The sequence below is a fragment of the Phoca vitulina genome, unplaced genomic scaffold (assembly GCF_004348235.1).
Source record: "Phoca vitulina isolate PV1807 unplaced genomic scaffold, GSC_HSeal_1.0 scaffold3, whole genome shotgun sequence".
NCBI classification, from domain to species: domain Eukaryota; kingdom Metazoa; phylum Chordata; class Mammalia; order Carnivora; family Phocidae; genus Phoca; species Phoca vitulina.
The window spans coordinates 51,099,646-51,124,991 of record NW_022589706.1 but is presented as its reverse complement, the minus strand read 5'-3'; the positions used below and the strand labels follow the sequence as shown (position 1 = coordinate 51,124,991).

The following is a 25,346-nucleotide window of genomic DNA, read 5'->3' as shown; positions in this document are numbered from 1 at the left end:
GGGCTCGATCCCAGGACTCTGGGATCATGACCTGAGCTGAAGGCAGATGCTTAACAACTAAGCCACCCAGGCGCCCCAAGACTATTCAAAATTTATACTGATACTGGTATAATCATATTATAGGTCTTACTTAAATTATCTTTATAAGAGAATTATAAAAAAATAATAATCGATGTATTAATTTTTCAGAATTATTTGACAGTCTTTAGCATAACAAGAACATCAATGTACTTGAGAATACCAATAGACTGTTTCATGTTCTGGACAGTTCTGAAAAATAGTGAGTATTTGGTAAATTAATGATAGTGATGGTGAAGAGAGGGTAAGTTAATACTATCAATTCAATGTATAAATGAAAAATGCAACGGACCAACATGATACAACTAATCTAAAGGTACTAAGGCAATGAGTGGTTTGCCCACAACTGGTCTTGAAATATGTGGTTGGATCTACTGAACCAAGAGGGCTGCCACTTTCAACTGCGTATGTCACATGTTTAAGAATTCTTATATACTTAATCACTAGAGTTGTAATTACTTACTAATCTTATACTGCCTTTCACTAAAGGTCACCTAAATAGTTAAATGACATTTAATTTAGTGCCTAGCTCAGTGCTTGGCAAGCAGGAATTCTATGTATTTTTGTTGAGTATCGCCTGAATTTATCCTCATGGCTCATCAATTTACTCTTCCTTTCCTTCACAACAAAATCCCCAGGAAAGTAAAAGTATTTATTCATTCTTTACTTTAGATGTCTGTTGAGTTCTTCTACATAGTTCTTCTGATCCAGAATTGCAGTAATCTGGCCATCTCTGGGGTGGGGTGGGGTGGGGGGGGAATAGAAATAAAATAAGTAACATTAGAAGTACCAAGATCCTCCCTTCCCCAATCTTTTCATATAACATAGAAAGAAAAACCGTAGCACAGATACACTGAATCAAAAGATAGACCTGATGTATAATGCCTCCAAGAAGAAAGACTCAGATACTTAAAAATAAAACAAAAAATTCCCACATTAAAAAGCCTTTATTATAGCTTACATACCTTAATAACTTAGGTTATAGGTATAACATTACATTCTATCAGAGGCATTTAAAAAAATAAAAATTTTCTTCTCACAATTGATAGCCTTTTTAGCTTTGCCGGTACTACTTCTAACAACAATTTTCCATTTGTCATAGGAATTGAATTAAACTGATTTTGGTATAATAATAGTTCTTCCCAAAGGCTATAATTTTGCCTTTCAATGTTAATTTTATTTCAAAGTGATTGGTATAAAAAGCTTTCATAAAGATCAAGTGTTTATTGTTATGTGAGAAAATAAAGAGGGGAAACAGGAGGTTCACTTCTGGAACCAGCTAATTTGTAACAGGCAAGTTAAAAAGCCAGACTTTTCAATTAAAGTCAAATCAAGGCCACATACCTCTAGCACTACACTTAAAGAAAAAACGATATAGTCTTGGCTCAATGTCCAAAGTTAAGAACTTCAGATTAATTGTGCTTTCAACTGCTAAATTTATAAAGGGTATTAGGTAGTACTCTTCTGGTATTTAATTTCTAAGGACCATATGGATATTTTAAAAACTTTTTTGAAATGATTTTAGATTTACAAGACTTAAAACAGTAATGCAGAGTTCCCATATACTCCTCACTCTGTTACTCCTAATGTCAACATTTCGCATAAGTCCATAATGCATGTTTCATATTTCACATTCTAACAAAACCGAGAGGGCAATCCTCCTGATCAAGAAGACCATGTTTTCAAACACTACTTCAAGAGATGGAGCACTGAATTCCTTTATAAGCCCCTTTACTTTGTTAGCCACTGAACCACACAGTAGGAAAATCACTTAACTACAACCTCTTTTAGGGTTTAGGAGGCACAAGAGTCAGCTCTTTTTGACAAGACTCTATTGAAACTATTATCACCAGAAATTCTTTCAGCAAGTCTGTTAAAGCACTACTGTTGTAAACTTTAAATGCTATCAAAGAACATTAAAGAAAAAAGAAACTTGATTTTCTCTGTACATACCCTTCACTACCTTTACTGCTGTTCCCATCCTTGAGATACATTGAAAAATCTATAACTCCAACCTACAGAGAGAATTTTCAGAATTTAATATAAAATTAGATACTTTTTCCAAGGCATAATATTATGTCTCTTTCTGGGCATTCTAAACATTCTAAATAACAAATAAATGACAAATAAAGTCATAGCCATTATTTGAAATTTTGATGAAAACGTAATGTAATCAAGAACTTGAAAAGGGGTTGAAAGTAAGTAAAGAATCGAGATTAAGGCAACAGGACCAGAAGACCAGGTCATGCAAGTCAACACAAGACTCTAAGAAAGTCAATAGAACGCTTACTATAAATTTAAGGCTTAAAGTTTCTTTCTCTTTTGTTTCTCTCAAGTATTCTGCTACTGAACCCTATTCACTTTTAGGAATAATGTTTTAAAAATTCTAATTACAAAAAGAACGCACATTTCCTTAAAAAGTTTCAGAAAATACAAATAAGTAAAAGGAAGTAATACAAAATACCTATAGTCCCAACCACCACTGTAACATTTTGGTATTTATTCTTCCAAATTCTCATTGATGCACTATGTCTAAATTTTTCAGGACTGCTTTTATTATTCAGCTTATTTCTTCTTTAAAATCCAGGTCAAAATATCCTACTTCCCTTCCCATTTTCTCAGAGTAAAAAGTAACAGAAATTTGCTGTAGAATTTCATAGAGAACGGGTGAGAAAGAAGCAGTGTGAAAGTGAAAGCTTTATTTATTGAGCAATTAATTATGTTCCAGGCTCTGCACAAGGTGCATCACATGTACTAACTCTTTTATTCCACACTATAAATCTATGAAATAGAGATATCCTTTTTTTGTCCCTGTATTACAGCTAAGAAATGTGAAGCATCAAGAAACTAACTACAAAATTTATTCAGCTAAAAAATAAAGAAGCAGAATTTGAACCTAAACAGTTTGGCTTCAGTCTGTATTTGTAACTACCATGGCCGTGTATATATTTTAGCTTGTGTGTGTGTATTTTAGTCTGTACAAAATATTTTATTTTTATTTTATTATTTTTTAAAGATTTTATTTATTTATTTGACAGAGAGAGAGACAGCGAGAGAGGGAACACAAGCAGGGGGAGTGGGAGAGGGAGAAGCAGGCTTCCTGTTGAGCAGGGAGCCCGATGTGGGGCTTGACCAGGACCCTGGGATCATGACCTGAGCCGAAGGTAGATGCTTAACCGACTGAGCCACCCAGGCGCCCCAGTCTGTACGAAATATTTTAAACAGGGATTACAGTCAAGATAAGAATTTGAAAAACATTCATAATACATAAATGAGTCAAGTTAGAAGGAAAAACAAAGAAATTGTTTATATTCACATCAAAAATTTAAAAATCCCATTTATGACTCACAGAATTTCCCTTAATTTGGTTGGTATAATCTGATCCATCCAAATTCTGAGATAATAGAACTCAGAGTGACCCACTTGGTAACTGAGCATCTTTTGCATACCTGAGAGTCCAAGTCTTCTCCTTTCATACAGAAATTGGCATCAATGACATTCAGACCCACCAAGAGACCAGCGATTATGGCTCCTTCTTCTTCCATCATGAGGGCATTGGGTTCATAGAATTCGCTGTAAGAGAAATTCACGGAATGCCAATAATAAAACCTCAAGAATCCAATGATGTAATCTTGAGACAAGCAGAAAATGCTGGCCTCATAGTTGAATATGGGTACTATGATAATAGCAAAAAAGTTAAAAAAAAAAAAGGATGGCTTGGATAGTTTATTTTAGATAATAAGTACATGAATAGACTCTAGATAATAGTCCAGCTGAAAGAAAAGTGACCAGAATGGTATTTTCACTGAAGTGATTACTTATGCTTTTCCCACATATTTGTATCTGAGATGCAAGGGATAATTTTTCAATCTTAAAGCGTCTTTAAAAAATTGGTTTGTTTTTCAAAATTTGCCTCAGATCTGCTTTATTTATAGGTGGGTGTGTAGTGGTACCACACTGTTATTCTAATTCATATTTACATGGCAGCTAGTGAATCTACGTACATATTTATGTGTGTGTATATATATATATATAATTTAAAGATGTATTTACTTATTTGAGAGAGAGAGAAAATGTATGCTTATGAGTGAGGAGAGGGGCAGAGGGAGGAAATCCTCAAGCAGACTCCCTGCTGAGCGTGGAGCTGAGGTGGGACTCCAGCCCACAACCCTGAGATCATGACCTGAGCCAAAACCAACAACTTAACCAACTGAGGCACCCAGGCACCCCTATATATATTTATAAAGTAAGCTCTACATCCAATGTGGGACTGAAGTCAGGACTGGGAGATCAAGAGTCTCATGCTCTACTGACTGAGCCAGCCAGGAGCCCCTCTTTTTTATGTTTACTAGCCATTTTGATTTTCTCTTGTGAAATGCCTATTCAAATCCTTAACTCATTTTTACATTTACTTGTCTTTTTCTTACTGGACTGAAGGAGTTCTTCACATACCCTGAATATGCATCATTTGTTGAATATATATATTATAAATATCTCCTTTTACTCTACAGGTTGCCTTTTAACCTTGTTTCTTGATGAATGAAGTTCTTCATTTTAATGTAGACCAATGTATCCATTTTTTCCTTTAGGGGTAGAGCTTCTTATGTCTTGTTTAAGAAATTTTTGTCTACCTTTTATTTTTTTCTAAAAGTTTGACTGTTTTCTCTTTCCCGTTTGTATCTATAATCCACCTGGAAAGTTTTTTGTGTATGTTGTTTTTAAATTTCATGTTACATGTCAACTTCCTGTCTTACTGGGTCTGGATACATGCTAAGGTGTCAAAAGCCTTTCCTGTTTTTTGGGGGTATTACATTTTGGCCTGCCCTGTGTATATGCCACAGTGACAGACTAAACATATGTAACAAATAAACATCTATTCTTGAATAGGTGTGTGTGAGGTGTGGGAGAAGGTATTAAGTTGAACTACATGAAATTGCCACGAATCAACTGCTTTTCATCTGCGAAAATGGCAAATTTCTGATTCAACCTCATACAATGTAGAACATAGCAAGAAAAGAACAAAGTTTAACAAGATGTTCATACCTGAGAAGTTCCTTCTTATTGATCAAAGCTTTCATATATTCTGAGAGTTTCTTTTGCATTAATGCCAAGCGAAGCCAGGCTCTTCCTCTGCCTACTGGTGTCCTACAGAAACACAGGAACCAAACAACTCAAAGTAGCAGAGCTGGGGGCCACTGTGGGACAGATTCACTTACTCTTGCTAATAGTCCCCAGTATAACATGCACACTGAGGTGCTCCTTACAACCTCCTCCACCTCATTCCTATGTGAGGAATTCTGTGTGGGCTGGTGGGATGAAGGGGCTCGTGGGTCTGGGAGGGGTGGGTTTGGAACAAGTGCTCTTGTGAAGAATTAATTACTGAATGAGACTACGATTTGAAGACAAAACCTCTGGGAGGCCCAACTGAAAATGTTCCATCACATTAGCATTGGTAAATCCTCAGACTTAGTGTGGATCATGTAAGCACCCAAATACTAATAATGTGGACACAGTCCATTTAGGCCTCTATCTGATTAAAGTTAAACGAGTCTAATTTGGGAAGATGGTTACTACGCTTTTTCCAGGTCTGAGGCAGGTTCCTGGTGTCTGTTGCTGAGGTTCACTTGACAACTGTTTTAATCTTGGCTCTCAAACTGCATTGAACACATTCTTTTTCTCAGTCATGTCTAGCACGGTCCCTCCTTAGATCTAATTTTTTGAGACTTGAACTGATTCCCACAAGTGCTTTAAAAAATAAGAAAATGTTTGGTCTTTTAATATGAATATAACCTCTTTAAAATTAAGAACAATTATCCCTCACAGGCACGCTTCTCTTAATATTCTATATTAGCAGTTCTCTCACAACAGTGCCGATTCATAAATAGAGTATTCTTTTTGGATTGTTATGAAATAAATTATTATGGTCATCATTATCTTTAGTCTTCAAGGAGATAATTAGTAAGAATGTTTTCCTAACAGAATTCAACCTTAAACTTACTTAAGTCCTGGAAGATCTTTAACACTTGCTGTTATCTCTGCAGCTTCTGGAACAAGCTTTTCTACCAATTCTAGAGGCCCCCAGAAGGATTTGTTTTGTCCAAGGAAAGTTTTCTTAGCTAAGGTGATAAAAACAAAACAGTATTTCAATATTCTTTACAACATAAACATGCCCTCAAAACATAAACACATATACACACTTCTCTCTTATCTGTTCATTCCTTTTTCTCAGGGAACTAGACCTAAATTATCAGACAGTTCTAAAACTATTCATGCTTTCAGAACAGGTAACATTTTGTGACAATCAAAAATCTCCCAAGACTCAGTCCTTCCTCTTTCAGGAAGAACTTATAACTAGCTTTTTGATATAATAAAACATTTTAAGAATACCGTACTTAAAGCTGCATGGCATTAGTGAGGAAAATAGTCCAAAGGAAAAGAATACGTAATCCAGAAACAGGCTATTAGATACTGGGGAGGGAGAAGGATAGGAAGCAAGGAGAACAAGACCAGGTCCTGCCCTCAAAAGCTTATGGTTAAGTGGAAGAGCACAAAAGCAAGAGTCCACTGTGTGACCTTGGGCAAGCTACCTCCCATTCTAGGCCTGTTTCCACCTGTCAAACAGAAGGGCCGTATTAGACAGTAATGTCTGTTCCAGCTCTAGCATTTAGTAACCAGTGTTTTGTAAGCCCTGTATGCCCTTTAATTCAACCACATCCCTGTGTCCATATAGGGGGCATTCCAATAGGTTAGTATTACTAATTCAAGCCTCTTATTCTTTGGCTCCATAAAGACCGCTTTTCCTCTTGAGCATGTATTGCCAGAATACAGCTGCGTGCACATCTGCATCCTGAGGCCATGGCCTACCCTTCAAGCCATGTTTCAGGCAGTGCTCCATCACCACGAAGAACTGCTGGAGGGGTGCGTAGTCTGAGTCCAGAGTTCTCCCCAGGTTCAGAGCAGATTCAATCAAGCCCTTGATACTCAGCTTGGCCATGTTCATCAGGTTCATGCGTTCGTTAGCCATGAGATAATTAGGATCTACAGTCAAAGAGGGAGAGGACGGACCATGGTTACCAGAAACAGCACATTTACAAATTCAGCATATCACTGTGTTGACATTAGCATCGAAGGTGCAAAAGCAATGCTTGGTAGGGCTGTTGGTATCTTGCTAAGAATGAAGACAGTGGCACCAAACTATATTGTTAGGTTTTATATTCTCTGCCAAGTACTCGCTGTTAAAAAAAAAAAAAAAAAAAGATGCCAATTTCCCTTAGGAATATTCTTGGTGCAACAGTGAAGCTGCTTATTTTATCAAATTTCAAGCCTTGAGTACAGTCTTAATGTTCTCGCCACCACCCCTGCCACCACCCTAACTTGGGGCTCATCATAGCCCACTACTGCACAGCATTCACACTGGTCTCCGTGATTCCTCTCTGGCCCTGCCCCCTCATTCTCCACACTTTGTGAAGCGCTCTGAAAATTACAGCCAAGGTAGGAAAACAAAAGTACTTAAACTTTGTTCCAAATATACTATTCACATTATTAGTATTACTACTTATGCTAATTACCATTATTTAAACTAAGCATTATTAAGTAAACTAAAAATAATTAACAGTATTAGCTCCCCAATTTTTAAGACTCAGCATGCAGTGTGATAAACTTCTTAAGGGACTAAGTACCACATTTTATCTGACAGAACTCAGAACATTCCAGGCACTCACGACTTCCACTTGCTGGTGCCTACCCTGTGCCAGGGACTGTGTGGGCTGCTTCTGGCAGTTACGATTTCAATCCCTCCTTATCGGCAGGAAGAGACAACAAAGGCAGAGTCTAAACCCTGGTTCACTGACTCCAAAACCTATGCTCTTGACCACTATAATCCACTCACAAATGAACCAATGACTCCAAATAATATTTATCCTTCCCTCCTGTTGGCCAATCTTTTACTATCTTATTTAATTCTTGTGACTCTATCATTAAGTATTGTCCCTTCTTTTACAGCGGTAAAGCAGGCCAGTAGAGTTTTCAGATCCAAGGCCGAAGAGTTCATAAATGGCAGAATTTGGACCTAGATCTGACATGAAAGCTAATGCATCCTCTCAAACATCAAATATATCATATTCTTTAAAAACTGGAAAAGGCGGGACGCCTGGGTGGCTCAATCGGTTAAATGGCTGCCTTCAGCTCAGGTCATGATCCCAGGACCCTGGGATTGAGTCCCGCATCAGGCTCCTTGCTCAGTGGGGAGCCTGCTTCTCCCTCTGCCTGCCCCTCCCCCTGCTTGTGCTCTCTCTCTCTCTCTGACAAATAAATCTTAAAAAAAAAAAAAGACTGGAAAAGGCCTAGACATCTATGAACTATTTTACTTCTTCTTAGGATAACAAAAAAATACTAATAAAATCCATACTCCCATAATATAAAAAAGCTACAACATAAAACAGAGATTATTTTATTCAAATTGGCCTTAATTTTCTTCATGTAATGTTTTCATTTGTATCTGCTTTCACAGTTAAATAAGTAGAATCAAATGCCAAATTCTAAGCTAATTTTCATTAAGTTTACAGACTTGTAGATTTATAATTCCAACTATATAAATCTTGGTTTGTTGTGTTCTCTAATACTTTTAGAGCAATATTTTATATTTTTAGATTAGTTCAAACAGGTTATAGCACCATACTAATAATGTACAAGGTATTAGGACTTTAATTTCCCTAGGCATTAGTTCATCTTTCTGTGTAGTTTATTCACCAGACCCCAAACAGATGTCATGAACAATTTGCTAATGATTATAAGAATGAGATGAGACAATGTAGAAGTATAAATCTATCACCACTTCTGGCAAAAGTCTCAAATCCAGCTCTCTAATAACATCTTCTTGCCATCTGTTGGGAGGCGTTAAATAGAGAATCTAGTTGCTCTCCACAAACATTCATGCGTACTCACACACCTCTGTGCCATTCGTTTCTTCCAGTGATTATGGAAGGTTAGAAACACTGGAGTGCAGGGTGCCCAAGTGGCATAATCGGTTAAGTGTCCAACTCTTGATTTCTGTTCAGACCATGATCTCAGGGTCGTGAGACTGAGCCCTGCCTCAAGCTCTACGCTCAGCGCAGAGTCTGCTTAAGATTCTCTCTCTCCCTCTGCCCCTCCCCCTGCTCACTTGCACTTTCTCTCTCTCTCTAAAATAAATAAGTCTTAGAAACACTGGAGTGAACATAAATGCCAGTAACAAAGTTGGAAATTAATATCTAATAAAGTTGTTTTTCGTGGCTGTTTCTTAGGAGGTAGATTTTTGTGTATTTCAGTGTCATCTTGCGAGCTTGTTCTGGTCTTGACAAGTTGACCACTTGATCTAAATCAAACACAACCCACTCATTCTTTAGAAAATATTGCTCTCAACTTCAGTACTATTGACATTTTGGGCCAGATAATTCTTTTTTGTGGGGGGCGGTTCTGTGAATTAAGTTTAGCAGCAACCAGACCTTTACCCACTAGGTGTCAGTAGCACTCTCCAGTTATGACAACCAAAAATGTCTCCAGATACTGCCAAATGCCTGTCCCCTGGGAGACAAAATCGGGCTCCCTCCCCATTGAGAATTACTACTCTAAACAAATAAAAGAAGGTCAAACAAAAATCAGGGTAATTTGACAATTAGGCATAAAACCTCAAAAGAAGGGCGCCTGGGTGGCTCAGTTGGTTAAGCGACTGCCTTCGGCTCAGGTCATGATCCTGGAGTCCCTGGATCGAGTCCCGCATCGGGCTCCCTGCTCGGCGGGGAGTCTGCTTCTCTCTCTGACCCTAACCCCTCTCATGTGCTCTCTCTCATTCTCTCTCTCTCAAATAAATAAATTAAAAAAAAATCTTAAAAAAAAAAAAAAAACCTCAAAAGAATTTACTGCTCATTAATTATTTAATGCAAAAGCTAAAATGATTATTACTTAATGCTTATTATCAAAATTTTTGTGTTGAATAGTATACAAGTGTATGGGCATTACGAATAATTTTAATTTTTTCTAGTTAGTACTAAAGCAAACTACTGAAAATAGTACTTAAAATTAATTACTTTTTACATTTTGTAATGTTGGCTAGTAGTAATGATCACTAAATCACTAACTTGTCATAGGAATAACAAATACTCTATTCAATCGGTTTGTTACTTGTCTTAAATCACACTCAAGTATAAAATGATTTTGCAGAACAAATATATGCTGATAAAAAGGGTTTCAGTGACACAATGAGAGCATGGAAGGAGTTCTGAGGGGCAGGTGAAGTTCTGTTTTTTTTATATGGGTGTTAGTTATGTGAAACTGTTGAGTGTGTGAAAATTCATTGCACTGAACACTTACAATGTGATCTTTCCTGTATATTTTATACTTTTAACTATAAAAACTTGTTTTTAAGATTCTGTTTATTTATTTGATAGAGAGAGAGAGCACAAGCAGGGCAAGTGGGGAGGAAGAAGCAGACTCCCCACTGAGCAGGGAGCCCGATGTGGGGCTTGATTCCAGGACCCTGGGATCATGACCTGAGCCAAAGGTAGACGCTTAACCGACTGAGCCACCCAGGCACCCCTATAGACGGTTTCTTTTTAAAGTTTTGTTACATTGTATAGGCCAGAAAATGATTTTTAAAAATGCATGACTTTCACAGTGTCATTAGTCATATTTTTTCTATGAGAAAAATATCTAAAATGTTTAACAATGCTAACATTTAACACTATTATTCCCAAACTGAACTTTTGTTCATTCATTCATTTTTTTTTTTTAAATAAATAGTGAACATCTACTAGGTATTAGATACTATGTTTAATGCTGGGACTCCAGAGATAAAAGACCTAGTTCCTGACATCAAAGTGCTTACTATTTATCAAACTTGGGTTACACAGATGTCTGAAGAACAAAACAGGACAGCTTACAGAGAAAACTTGAAATTTCACAATAAACATTATCATCTTTGACAAAGATCAATTTTATTCCAGGACAAATAAAATGTTTTTATATTAGGTTAACTATACCTTTTCTATGGAATCAGATGTAAATTTTATATATTTTTTAAGGCTAAGATACTAGATGTGATATTAATGTAAAATTTCAGGCAGGCTATATGTAAGTCTGATACAATCTCCTCTGCCACTGGATGTGGAAAAGTTTGAGAAGTAGTGCAAATGTACTGCAATAAGAACACTAACAAAAGTATACACAGGACATTACAGGAACATGTACAGAAGAAAGCTATCTGACCCACCCCCTTTCCCTTCATATTTAAAGGGCAGGTATGTGGATATAACTTCTCAGAGGATAAGGCTTTTTTTTTTTTTTTTTAGCTTATAAAGTATGTTTATTCACTCTGCAGCATTTTAAGGCAATTAAGAAATATCCATTAACATGACTATTACTTAACATTGTACTGAGGGTTGTGGAGGAATGCAAATAAAGAAGATAAAGAAATTAGAAGCATATAACCTGTGAAAGCGTGGATCAAATATTACTGCTCTCACACGATCTGATTTTATACCCAGAAAATCAAACGAACAAAATTTGTACAAAAATACAGTAATTCATAGAGGTAGCAGAGTACAAAATTAATAACAGATATCATTAGGGGGGCACCTGGGAAGCTCAGTCGGTTAAGTGGCCGACTCTCGATTTTGACTCAGGTCATGATCTCAGGGTGCTGGCATTGAGCCCCGAGAGGGGCACTGCACTAAGCGGGGATTCTCCCTACTCCCTCTGCCCCATCTCCCGCTCGCACGCTTTCTAAAATAAATAAAATAAATCTTAAAAAAAAAAAAGAAATCATTAGGTGCCATATATTTCAGTAACACAGGATGAGACTTTTGAGTTCGGTCTCCAAGGACAAAAAGACATCAGACAAGGAGGGGTAGGCGTAGAGCTGGGAAGGGAGCAGGATGAAAGGAATAGCTCGGGCAAAGGCACCTAAGTATGAAAGAACTTGGCCCACTAAGAAAAATAAAATGGAAAACATGTCAGAAGCTTATGGTGCATATGAGTAAATGCTGTGAGAAGAGATGAGGGAAACAGGTCAAGGAGAGACTGCTAAGGATCTTGGTTAAGGAGTATGGATTTTACCTTAAAGTCAGGAAAGATTTTAATGAGACGCGTAGGTCACAGATTTGAATTTTAGAGAAGCCGTTCCCACAGCCGTGTGGAAGGCGGATTGGAAGGGTGCATGCACTCGAAGCTGCGGAGCAAGGAAGGGTCTAATGCAAGAGCTGGGGGGAGAAACAGAAAGGGGTGGAACTAGAGCGGTCGGTGCTGTGTGGAGAGGCGGGGATTAGCTTTGGGGGACGTGCTAGGGGCAGAGTGCCCGGATTTAAGGACCTGATGCCCACTTCGAGGTGAGGGAGAGTAACTTCTATGTTTCTAGTTTTGGTGAACAGACAGGTGGTGACACAAAGCACCTTGGTGGGGAAGGCAGCAGGAGCAGTGGACTGAAGAAACTGTACGAAAATGACTCCAGTTACAATAATAACTGTATGAACTGATTTTCAAACCAGAGTGCTTTCAAGAACACGTAGATCTTCATTAGAGCTCTTCAAGACTGCTAATTTCCATATAAGGAAATCTTAATGAACTTTACAGAGTAATGAGGCTCATTTAGTTAACCGTGATGACAAAAGTGAACCCAAAGTCATATAGCTAAGAATGACACTGAGTCAAACCATTCTGCAAACCCATCATCTGACCAAGACCCCATTTTATCTCTCTAGCGCAATGACTAAAATTCATACAGAGAAATCTTGAAATGTTTTATGAATAATTGAAGAAAAGTTAAGTTATACTTAACATATGTTAATATTGCTATACTGTGCCCAATTTTTCTTAAGGTGGGAGTAATTCGTATGCACAAGCAGTTACTCTTTAGAACTTCCTGGTTATCTGACACATGAAAAATTTATCCTATATGAGAAACAAAAGTTGTCATATAGAGTTCTTCTAAAGATACCTAAGAACATTAATATGAGATTAAAAATGACAAATTAACAGAAAGAATGTCTGAAGACCAATAATTCCTAAATAAATCTATTTTGAATTTTTTCTGTAATATTTCTTAGAGTATAAAACTGGGTGTAAAATGAGTTGTCCTTGATAGTGGAAGAAATTACTGATAGCACTAAAAAGATCTTGTAATAAAACAACATTTAACTAGACTAATGACACTTATTTGTGCAAGAGAATCATGGACTTTTTACTCAATTCTCATTTGAAAATAATCAATAGATGGGGAGCCTGCCTCAGTCAGTAGAACATGTGACTACTTGATCTCAGGGTTGTAAGCTCGAGCCCCATGCTGGATGTAGAGATTACTTAAAAATGAAATCTTTACAAAAATAAAAATAAAAATAATCAACAGAGTCTTAGGACCCTTAGATTATCTATATATCCATGTCCATATCTATCTATTCTCCTTAATGCCATTCCAAATATCATATAAATGTCTACTCAAGAGTACCAAAGAGGAAATTCACTTAAGTAACATTTTCTCTGGGTTGAAATCTTAATGAAGTCACAAAAATTTAACAACAAATTCATTTATCCTCATTACTACCTTTCCTCGGTGATAGCATAATCAAAGATGTACTTTGCTAAAATCAAGCTTTATCATCAGAAAGATTATATCCACCCACTAATCTTAATCTTTTTGATATTAGTCACCTATCTGCACCAATTAACTTATATGACACTAGGCAAGGAGTCTTATTTCTCTGGGGCCTCAATTTCCTCATCTGTCAAATGAGAAGGTTAAGCCTGTTCAGTAATTCTTTTAGCTGACGGAAACAACACACACCCATATCAATCACAATGACTCACTGCAGCACCAATTCTCAAGGGGTGGGGGCGCGCATATTATTATCCCTGGAATAGAGAGACAACATGGTTTAGAAAACCCCACAAATGACTCTGATACCAAATGAACTAGATCCTTGCCACTGAACATGTGTTCCTGGCCTCAGCACAGGCATCACCTGGAGGCTTTTGGAAATGGGAAAACTTAGGCTCCAATGGTACCACTGAATTAGGGTTCCACGCCTTAACCAGACCCCAGGGTAATCTGTATGTGCACTAAAAGTTTGAGAAACACTGACCTAGATGACTCTTCTAGCTCCAGCGTATCAGAATGCCATGATTTCACAGACAGCTTCCTCAAGGGCAACCAATACATACATCCATCAGTGGAAAGCCCCAGGAGGAAGGAGTAATAAAGATAAGAACAGAAATAAATAGCACATTAAAGTACTGAGAAAAATCAATGAAACCCAAAGTTGGTTCTTTGAAAAGATCAACAACATTGCCAAACATTTTAGCTTGAGTGACCAATAGAAAAAGAAGACTCAAACAGCTAAGATCAGGAATGAAGAGACGACATCATTATTGACCTTACAGAAACAAAAAGGATTATAAGGCAATACTATTATTTAATTGGCAATTATATGCCCAAATATGAGACAACCTAGATAAAATGAACAATTTCTTTCTTTCTTTTTTTTTTTTTTAAAGATTTTATTTATTTATTTGACACAGAGAGAGAGTTAGTGAGAGCAGGAACACAAGCGGGGGAGTGGGAGAGGGAGAAGCAGGCTTCCCGCCGAGCAGGGAGCCTGATGCGGGGCTCGATCCCAGGACCCTGGGATCATGACCTGAGCTGAAGGCAGACGCTTAACGACTGAGCCACCCAGGCGCCCCTAAAATGAACAATTTCTAAGAAAGATACAAATTACCAAAACTAACTTGAGAAACAGAAATCTATTAACAAGTAAAGATACTGAATTTGTAATTAAAAAAAACATCCCACAAGGAAGAAGCCAGACCAGATGGCTTTACTATTGAAATCTACATAAGAAAAAAGAATTAAAACAATCCTTCCCAAACAATTCCAAAAAATAGAAGAGGGAACATTTCCCAACTTACTCTATGAGACCAATATTACCTTGAGACCAAAATCAGACAAAGATATAAAAAACTATAGATCAATAAATACCTCTTATGAATACAGATGCAAACTAAATCTAACAACATATAAGAAGGATTATAGAACATGACTAAATGGTTTTTTCAGATGACACCACAAGCACAAGCAACAGAAAAAAATAAACTGGATTAAAAAAATAAAAAACAATAAAAAAAATTAAACTGGATTTTATCAAAATTAAAAACATTTGTACTTCAAAGGACATCATTAAGAAAATGAAAAGACAGGGGCGCCTGGGTGGCTCAGTCGCTAAGCATCTGCCTTCGGCTCAGGTCGTGATCCCAGGATCCTGGGATGGAGCCCCGCATCGGGCTCCCTGCTCCGCGGGAAGCCTGCTTCTCCCTCTCCCACTCCCACTGCTGTGTTCCCTCTCTCACTGTCTCTCTCTCTCTGTCAAATAAATAAATAAAATCTTTAAAAAAAGAAAATGAAAAGACAGCCCATGGAATGGGAGAAAAAAATCTACAGATCACATCCAGTATCTGGAATATACAAAGAATTCTTACAATTCAATAAAAGAAAAATAACCTAGTAAAAAAGAATGGGCAAAGGATTTGAATAGACATTTCTTCAGAGAAGATATACAAATGGCTAGTAAGTACATGAAAAAATGCTCATTAGGGAAGTGCAAATGAGATACCACTCCACATTCATAAATATGGATATAATTTTTAAAAAAATTTTAAAAAGGAAAATAACAAGTGTTGACAAGAATGTGGAGAACCCTGTGCATCTTTGGCAGGAATGTAAAATGGTGCAACAGCTTTGGAAAACAGCCTGGCAGTTCCTCAAAAGGTTAAATCACAGTCACCAATATGACCTAGCCAATTCCACTCTTAGGTATTATAGCCAATTAGGTATATACCCAAAAGAAGTGAAAACACATGTCCATATAAAATTTGTACATGAATGTTCATAACAACTTCACTCATAATAGCCTAAAAGTGGAAATGGCCCAAATGTCCATCAATTGACGAGTGGATAAATAAAATGTGGTATGTACGATGAAATACTGTTCAGCAATAAAAAGGAATGAAGTACTGATACATGCCATATTATGCATGAACCTTGAAAACATTATGCCGAATGAAAGAAGCCAGGCACAAAGGGCTCGTATTTAATGACTTTGTTTAAACGAAATGTCCAGAACAGGCAAATCTATAAAAACAGAAAGTAGATTAGTAGTTGCCAGAACCTGGGGAGAAGAGGGAATAGGGAGTCAATGGGTTTCTTTAGAGTGATGAAAATATTCTGGGATTAGGTAGTGGTGATGCATGCACAATTGTGTAAATACTAACAACCAGTGAACTGTACAGTGTAAAGTGGTGACTCTTATAGTATGTGAATTATATCTCAATAAAGCTGTTGTATAAAAAAACTAGAGACTTACTGGAGGGGAGGAGGGCAGGGGATGGGTTAAATTAGTGATGGGTTATTAAGAAGTGCACTTGTTGTGATGAGCACTGGGTGTTGTACTAAGTGATGAATCACTAAATTCTTCATCTGAAACTAGTATTACACTCTATATTAATTAACTGGAATTTAAATAAAAAGTTGGAAATAAAATGAGGATAACGGCGGTATAAAAAATTAATAATTAAAAAATGGCCACAACAGCCAAACTGTGGAAGGACCTGAGATACCCTTCAACAGATGAATGGATAAAGATGTGGTTCATATATACAACGGAATATTATTCAGCCATCAGAAAGGCTGAATACCCACCATTTACATCAACATGGATGGAACTGGAGGGGATTATGCTAAGTGAAATAAGTCAATCAGAGAAAGACAATTATCATATGGTTTCACTAATATGTGGAACATAAGGAATAGAGCGGAGGACCACAGGGGAAGGGAGGGAAAACCGAATGGGAAGAAATCAGAAAGGGAGACAAACCACGAAAGACTCTGGACTCCAGGAAACAAACTGAGGTTTACAGAAGGGAGGGGTTTGGGGAAAGGGGTAACAGGGTGATGGGTATTAAGGAGGGCATGTGTGGTGATGAGCACTGGGTGTTATACGCAGCTAACGAATCAGTGAACACTACATCAAAAACTAATGATGTATTATATGTTGACTAATTGAACATAATGAAAAAATTAAAATTAAAAAATTAAAAAAAAAACTAGAGGCTTAAGAGACACAATAATGTATATCTTGTGTGGATCCTGATTCAAATAAACCAACTGAAAAGAGACATATTTGAGACAAGCAGCCTTTGAAGATGGGCTGAATAAATATTAGGTACTATTAGGAAATTATTGTTAATTTTGTTAGGTGTGATACTGAAGTTTTTGCAAATGGAAAGGCATAGTGTTTGGAATTTCCTTTAAAATAAAAAATATTCTTTAAGATATGATGGGGTTACATCCCAATAAACCCACCGTGAGTTGAAAATATCATGTTAACAATGCATTTAATACACCTAACCTACCAAACATTATGTCTGGCCTAGCCTACCTTAAACGTGCTCAGAACATTCACATTAGCTTACAGTTGGGCAAAATCATCTAACAAAAACCTATTTTATAATGAAGTGCTGAATATCCCATGTAATTTATTAAATACTGTACTGAAAGTGAAAAACAGAATGGTTGTATGGCACAGAATGGTTTTCAGTGTACCAACTGTTTACCCTTGTGACTGCATGGACTGACTGGGAACTACATTTCTCTGCTGCTGCCCAGCATCACGGGAGACTATTGTACAGCTTGGGAAAAGATGAAAATATTTGAAGAATGGTTTCTACTGAATGTGTATCACTTTCACACCACCATAAAGTCGAAAAACCATAAGCTGGGGATTGTAAGTATTCCAGAAACAAAAATGTGGAAATAGATGAAATAAGATCAACAAATACTGACAATGATTGAAGCTGGCTGATGGAAACTTTAGGGTTCATTATTCTCAATTCTGTAATTAAAATAAAAAGAGGTTCTATTTTTTCTTGCTTCAGATCACAGTTTAACTACCTCCTTATTGTCCTCCCATCTCTGCACATAACCAAAAAACCCCTTCCGATTGGCATTAGCATTGAAAAGAATGAGCTTATTTGGCGATTTAATGTTTCCAAACCATTCTTTTATATACTATCACTCATTCTTAGGCATTGTGAAATAATAATATATATATTATCACATTATATAAATACATATTGGTTTCTACCCGTGATTCCTAACAAAGAGCTCCTAAAACCCTTGTAATTTTCCTAAGTGATAAGAGCCATGGAAACATATTTTGTTGTAATATTTGATTTTTGTCCTTGGCTCCAGAAATAGTTCCAGAGTTAAAGGTAAAAGGAGCATCTTTTGGAAAGCCCTTAAGGATGTGGGCTGGTTAACCAGGAGAACCAGTCATGTGATTAGAGGGTTGGAACATTCAGCTATACCCCACCCCCCAACTCCAGGAAGGAGAGAGGGTCTGAAGATTTGAGTTCAATCATCAACAACCAATGATTTAATCAGTCATTCCTATGAAATGAAACTTCCATAAAAATCCTAACCCAAAGGTTTCAGAGGGCCTCTGGGTTGGTGAATGCACTGAGGTGCTAGGAGGGTGAAGCACCCAGAGAGGGTATGGAAGCTCTGTGCTCCTTCCTACTTACTTAGCCCTATGTATCTCTTCCACCCGGCTGTTCGTGAATTGTGTTCTTTTATAATGCTCTGTAATCTAGCATGTAAACTCTCTTCCTGAGGTCTGTGAGTCATTCTGGCAAATTATCAGACCTTATGAGGGGGGGTCACAAAAACCTCTGATTTATATCTGGTTGGTCAGAAGCAGAAGTGACAGGCTAGCCTTGCGACTGGCATCTGAAATGAGGGGGCACCTTGTAGGAGTGAGCTCTTAATCTGCACACACAGCCTGCGTTAACTCCAGGTAGATAGTGTCAGAATTGGTTGGTGTGGGAACCCCCCCCCCCCCCCCCCCCCCCCCCCCCCCCCCGCATAACTGGTGTCTGAAGTGTTGTGAGCAGTAGAGGAAAAGAGTGTTTTTCTTTTAGGCATCCATTTCTCTAATCATTAAGATGTCCATTTATAATATTTTCCGAGTTCCCTATGAAAATACACTGGTTTCTTCCTCATTGGGTTCCCATATCATAATATAATCAATTTTTGTTTTGGGAAGTTCCCAAACTCAACACCACAGAATACCTAGAATTCTGGGAACATTCAGAAGTTAGGACAATAGTCAGTCGTCTTTGTTTTGATGCAACATAAGAAATTTAGGAGATAAATACAAATCCACGAGTTCCTTGCTTTGCTCAACTTATTCCACAGAAAGAATTTAAATGTTGGGGGGCACCACTGTGACTAGAGCACCACTAGACTAGAGCTCTGATCTGGAAGAGTGAGATCTGTTTCTCACATTCCCTGACTGATACTGAGGAAATTTCTCATTTCTTTGTATCTTAGGTGTAAAGTGTTAGGAAAAATCCTCCTTGGACCCCTTGTGCTACTACACATCTTTACTGGGTTGTATCAGGACTGCAAGCCCCTGACCACTCTTTTACCTGGGTCATCCGTCAGGACTGTTTATGCAGCTGATAGTCATGACTTACTGCTTTCTTACTGCTTTCTATAAAAGCAATGGATTCTCCAAACTCAGTGTTCCTCAGATGCAACACAAACCCACCGCATGGGGAGCATCTTGCTGAGCCATATGGTGTCTCACATAAGGGACTCTTGTGCAAGACACAAGTGTGCTAATGCTCAGGTTGCTTGCGGTATCATGAGTAATAAAGTCCTTCGTCTCTGACTAGGAGTTTTGTGTCTTTTGCCAGTATCCAAGAAACAGTATCAGCCTAATTTTTTAGCTTTTAAGTAGGATAAACCCCAGACCTGACCAAAAAATAGGAGTAATCTTGAACCTTAGTTTAACACTTGGAATACTGTACACTTGTGCTCCAAATGACACACCACCATATACTATAGGACTTGAGGCAGACCCTCAGTGTGAAATCACAGAAAACATGGAAGAACGTATTCCAAAAGGTGGGAATGGGTGTTTAAGTGAGGTGAAGGGAATAGGAATGGAATGGGGAGGTCTTCCTGGGGAGAAGTGGAAAGCACAGGAAGGGTCTCTAAACTAGACTTGGAACAGGCAATGGGAACCACCGTAGGATTTGAGTAGAGTAGTAATCAGAAATTGAAGATGATGAGTCTGAGAGGATAATGCAAAGTGAATTTAGGGGAAGAGGACCAAAACTGTCTGCCAGAACTGTACCTGTTAAGGAAACAGAAGAGTCACGAATAATCCAAGATTTTTGCCCTGTGAGACCGGAAATGAAAATGAAAAAACTGAGTATCTGTTTTGGGGGTAAGGGGTAAAATCAGCTTGGTTTTGAATACAGTAAAGGACATTTATGTGGAAGTATTCTCAACATATTTTTCATCAAATGGTTGTAAATACAAATTAAAGTTTGAGGCTGGATAATCACTAGCATAGGGATAATAGTGACAATTATTAGATGCTTTCACCAGAGGAGATGGTTTAAAGAGAAATAGAAGGATGCGGGGTTAGTGGCCCAGTTTTTAGAGGATGCCAGTAATTGTACGCTGGAAACAGAATCTAAAATAGAGTCATTTCAGGAAAAGCTCTTTTTCTTATATCTGAGTAGCTAGAGCATTTTTCAAACTAAAGGTCACACCCCTCAGTGAAGTATAAAATCGATTTACTATGTCCCTTATAGTAAGGTCATGTATTGTTTTACGAAACGTATGTTCTGGATACATACAAATAAATGATGTATGTACTGAGTTTTGATGAAAACATATTTTTACAGTGGGTCTTGAGTCAAATTAAGTTTGAACTTTGGTGTAGTGGTTAAGGGCACAAGCTCTGGGGGAAGCCTGTGGAAGTTTGAACTCGACTCGAACTCTTCCCTGTGGGACTCTGGGAAAGTTTCTTACCTCTTTGCTTCTTCCTTGCACTTTTTATTTTGAGATAATTGGTAGATTCACATGCAGTTGTAAGAGATAATAGAAATTTCGTGTACCCTTAACCTAGTTCCCCCAAAGGTAACATCACGCAAAACTAGAGTACATTATCACAACCAGGATACTGACACTGAATTACAGTCAAGACCCACAATGTTGCCATCAACACGAGGATCCCTCATCTTGCCCTTTTAAAGCCAAACCCACTTCCCTCTAGCCCCTTACCCTCTCTTAACCCTTGGCAACTACTATTTTCCATTTTTATATATAAGTTTTATCACTTCAAGAATATTATATAAATGTAATCACACAGTATGTAACTTTTTAAATTGCCCCCCCCCCCAACTCAGCAAAATTCCTTGGCTATTCATCCAGGTTGTTGGGTGTATCAATAGTTTATTCCTTTTTATTGCTGAGCAGTATTCCACTGGGAACCTCTTTTAACTCTGCAGGCCTCACTTTCCTCATCTATGAAATGATAATAGGGTTTTGAAGATTAAACAAATTTGTACATGTTAAGTATTTAGAAACGCTTAGGACACACTAAGAACAAAACATTGTTAGCTATTAAAATTATTATGGTTCTCCATAAATAAGTGTTAACAGTTTTATTTAAAATAAACCTTTACTGAATGACTATGTGACACAGTGCTAGATGCTAAGAATATCTCTTAGATATGTTCTTTCCATTTTCAAGATGGTAGACGTTAAGTCTTAATCCAGAAGAAAATATGTCAAGGAATCAGTAAGCAATCTTGACCAAGTAATATTTCATACAGGTATATTATTTCCCTAATTCAAGTAACGTCCCAACCATTTCAACGCTCAGAGAGATGGATAACTGCAAATTCAGTCTGTTTAAGAGGCTAGTAATGAGTACAGAAAGGAATTAATATTTATTGAGAAACTAAAGATAGTAAACATTGTGCTTTTATTATTTCATTTAATTTTCATAATTTTCTAATGAGTTTCCAAACTTTTAGACACAAAGTAATAGTATATAATGAGATGAGATGCCAGATAATTGATCAGTGTGGAAAGCATGATACCTCTCCACCCTAAGAAGACACTTCATATTCTATTAAATAGGAGTTATAGACACATTGAATGTAAAATCAACCATCACTGTAAGAAATCAGTTCACCAGAAAAAACTTCAATCTTGACAAAATTTAAACAAAACAAAACCCAAAAGCTAACAGTTCTAATCTGCAACCTCCTAGAGTTTGTTATTTTAAAAAGCAAATTTTCAGGAGGCTGGAAACCAGAGTTAACACTTCATCTACTAAAAAAAAGACAACTGTTAGGGTACATCCATAATAACAGATGAGAAACAGAACTGAAACAGCTCACAGTGAAGGTCTCCTGAAAAGAGCTAAGCCTCTATACATCGTCAGCTTTCTCAGGGGAGAAAGAAACTGGGATCCATCCCAGACCCTGAGCTGCTAAGTGTGTTATGTATGGGCAACACTCCTTAACTCATGTTTATTCTTGTTACAAGTATGCATTTATAAAATCTCTTAAGTTATGTAATAGTACAGTAAAACTAGCATTTCACATAACTGAAATGAGGCAAGAGAAATAGAAAATGATAATAAAAAAGGGATGAAATGACTCAAAAGTTAATAAGTAAAGCCATTTCCCTCCCCCCATTCTGATTTTCTTTTTTTTTTTTTTTTTTTTTTTAAAGATTTTATTTATTTGCGAGAGAGAGAATGAGAGACAGAGAGCATGAGAGGGAGGAGGGTCAGAGGGAGAAGCAGACTCCCCGCTGAGCAGGGAGCCCGATGTGGGACTCGATCCCGGGACTCCAGGATCATGACCTGAGCCGAAGGCAGTCGCTTAACCAACTGAGCCACCCAGGCGCCCTGATTTTCTTTTTTTTAAAACTACATTCCAGAAAGACTTTTCTGTAAATACATTCTTGACCAACATTACCATATATTATGTGACCGGTAATCTACTAGGATCATCAAAATATTGAGACAGTTTACATCTTCTAGTTTTTTTTTTTTTATATGTTACACTGGTACAATTCATTTATTTCCCTTTCTGATTTCACCTACGATAATCATTCACAAAAATTCCCACAAAAACAAAATGAAAAAGAGGAGGCTGCCTTTCACAGTAGGCTTGATTCTTGAAGTAGTACTATGTATTAAAGAAATGGAATTTTGACAGGTTGAGTCCTAGGGAAGAAGTCTTCAAGAAGGGCATAGATTTGTTGGCTTTTATGCAGCACTTTTCTTTAGTACCTAGTCTATTAAAGGAATCAAAACCTTACACTTGCGTGGTGTCTGGTAAATAATAACAACAGCAGCTAACATAATAGTAAACGCTACTCACTGAATGAATCAATACCCTACTCTTTGTTTTCCTTTGTCTATGAACTATCAATCAACTATGCAATACTGATTTTTTCACTGAATTATACATAACCAGTTACAATAAAAGCAGAATCAAAGATGGAATAAAGACACAGTTTGACTATAGGAAATGAGATGAAACTTAGAATAATTTACTCATTCAAAGTAAAGTGCTGAAGAAGAAGCTACTGGGCATCAGTAGTCTTGTCTGGTGTGACCAAAGGGACTGAGCACAGTACCACCCCAAGTCTCACATGGACACTGAGAAGTTTAAGACATATAAGGATTTTACACTTGAACTAGGATGATAAACACACAAGAAGTAGAGAACAAGTAAAAAGCCTTAAGCTCCAAGTCCTGCAGGGCTTGGGTGAATGGAGAAATGAATATGGGCCACGGCTGTCAAGGAGCACTTCCTTCGAGGTGCTCCCATCTGGATTTGTCGGGTGGTAGTGGGGGTGGGGAGGGCAAAGCGGGAGAGAGGAGGGCAGTAAATGCTCCAGGTGGAATGCTGCAGGAGCAAGGCAGGAGAGGAGGCTGACACACTCAGGTGCAGGCAATGAAAAGGCCAGTCTGCACGCAGGGCAGGGGATGTGTGTGTGCTGAAGCTGGGGGACCTTTAATGCCCAGGCAAAGTGGGAGAATGTAAAATGATAGAGTAATTGAGCCAAACTTCAATTTTTCTATTTTTATTATAAAATGTGTAAATTACCTTGAGGTCCCTAAAGTTAGGTGCCGATTACAGAAGAAACTATTCTTGGGGGCGCCTGGGTGGCTCAGTTGGTTAAGCGGCTGCCTTCGGCTCAGGTCAGGATCCTGGAGTCCCTGGATCGAGTCCCGTATCGGGCTCCCTACTCGGCGGGGAGTCTGCTTCTCCCTCTGACCCTCCCCACTCTCATGTGCTCTCTCTTTCTCTCTCTCTCAAATAAATAAATACAATCTTAAAAAAAAAAAAAAGAAAAAGAAACTATTCTTGGTTTGGGGAACCTTCATATATTGGAACTTATGTGCTACTTTTGAAAGTAATTCCACCAGGAAGTAATGCTATTACAGGACCAAGCTGAAAATGCTGAATGTTACAGAAATCCACAAATCTGAACAACATTCCAGACTGGATACTTCAGATTCCTGGGATCTGTTTGTTTTTTGACTACTGTGGAATTAACAGGAATATATGTTTTCATGAATGATAAAAAGATTTACATCTTCCCAACAAGTAAATGAAAAAAAAAAATAGCCATAGAAAAATTTGATATATCTTGAAATAAAGTCCCCTCAAAACATGTTATCCGACAAACATCCTAAAGGAACAGCATAAACATATACTTATGACACTGTACTTGGAACCACAAGGAGAAAGATTTTAAATGCAAGATTCTGAAAACCCTAGTCCTGTACGAATGAAGTACCTGTATGGAAAATATGGCAAATATTTTTTACTATTCCAGTTATTGCCATGGGAAATAAAACCTAGAGCTGACAGTCTGGCTTATGGAAAACAATCAAAAGGTGGTTAGAAATTAAAAAAAGAAAAGAAAAGAAGAGAAAGAAAAAAAAGACAGGAAGAAAGAAAAGAAAAAAACAGCTGAAAGATGTTGGTGTGGCACGCACCTTCTGTATCATCGCGCATTTGCTCCACCAAATCTGTCAAATCCTCCCAAGAGTCTTTGCAAACGGCAAAAAGAAAGGAAAAGAAAGATAAAATGTCATGCAAGCCAAGAAAGAAAAGTGCTATTAAAAACAAGGTTTCAAAAGGGATAACTGAAAGGGAGATTTCCTAGAATGCTTTCAACTTAACCCAGAGATTAACAGTGAAAAGGGCTGGGAACCTACCCAAGGAGGAGTAGGACACTAAGCAGAGATATCAACTAAGACTATTAAATGTTTCAAAGCTAAAATAATTTCAAAGTTTCTAATAAAAGGAAACAAAGATGCATATCCCATAAAAAAGTAACAAAGATTTTTTTCCAT

The 25,346-nt window shown here is 37.5% G+C and overlaps 1 protein-coding gene across 6 annotated transcripts in view; it reads right to left on the bottom strand.

Annotated features, from left to right (window-relative positions):
* The window catches only part of RUFY3 (RUN and FYVE domain containing 3), a 78,262-nt gene that overhangs the window by 22,470 nt on the left and 30,446 nt on the right, over positions 1-25,346 (bottom strand). For 4 of the 6 annotated variants that reach the window (XM_032400502.1, XM_032400505.1, XM_032400504.1 and 1 more), the window contains exons 2-7: positions 6,943-7,116; positions 6,077-6,194; positions 5,122-5,223; positions 3,528-3,651; positions 2,032-2,093; positions 746-811 (exon numbers count right to left, since the gene is read on the bottom strand). In XM_032400502.1, the coding sequence (XP_032256393.1) occupies positions 746-811; positions 2,032-2,093; positions 3,528-3,651; positions 5,122-5,223; positions 6,077-6,194; positions 6,943-7,116 (646 nt within the window). Of the gene's footprint in view, positions 1-745; positions 812-2,031; positions 2,094-3,527; positions 3,652-5,121; positions 5,224-6,076; positions 6,195-6,942; positions 7,117-24,986; positions 25,041-25,346 lie in introns of all 6 variants that reach the window. The other 2 variants (XM_032400503.1, XM_032400507.1) reach the window with 1 other exon arrangement.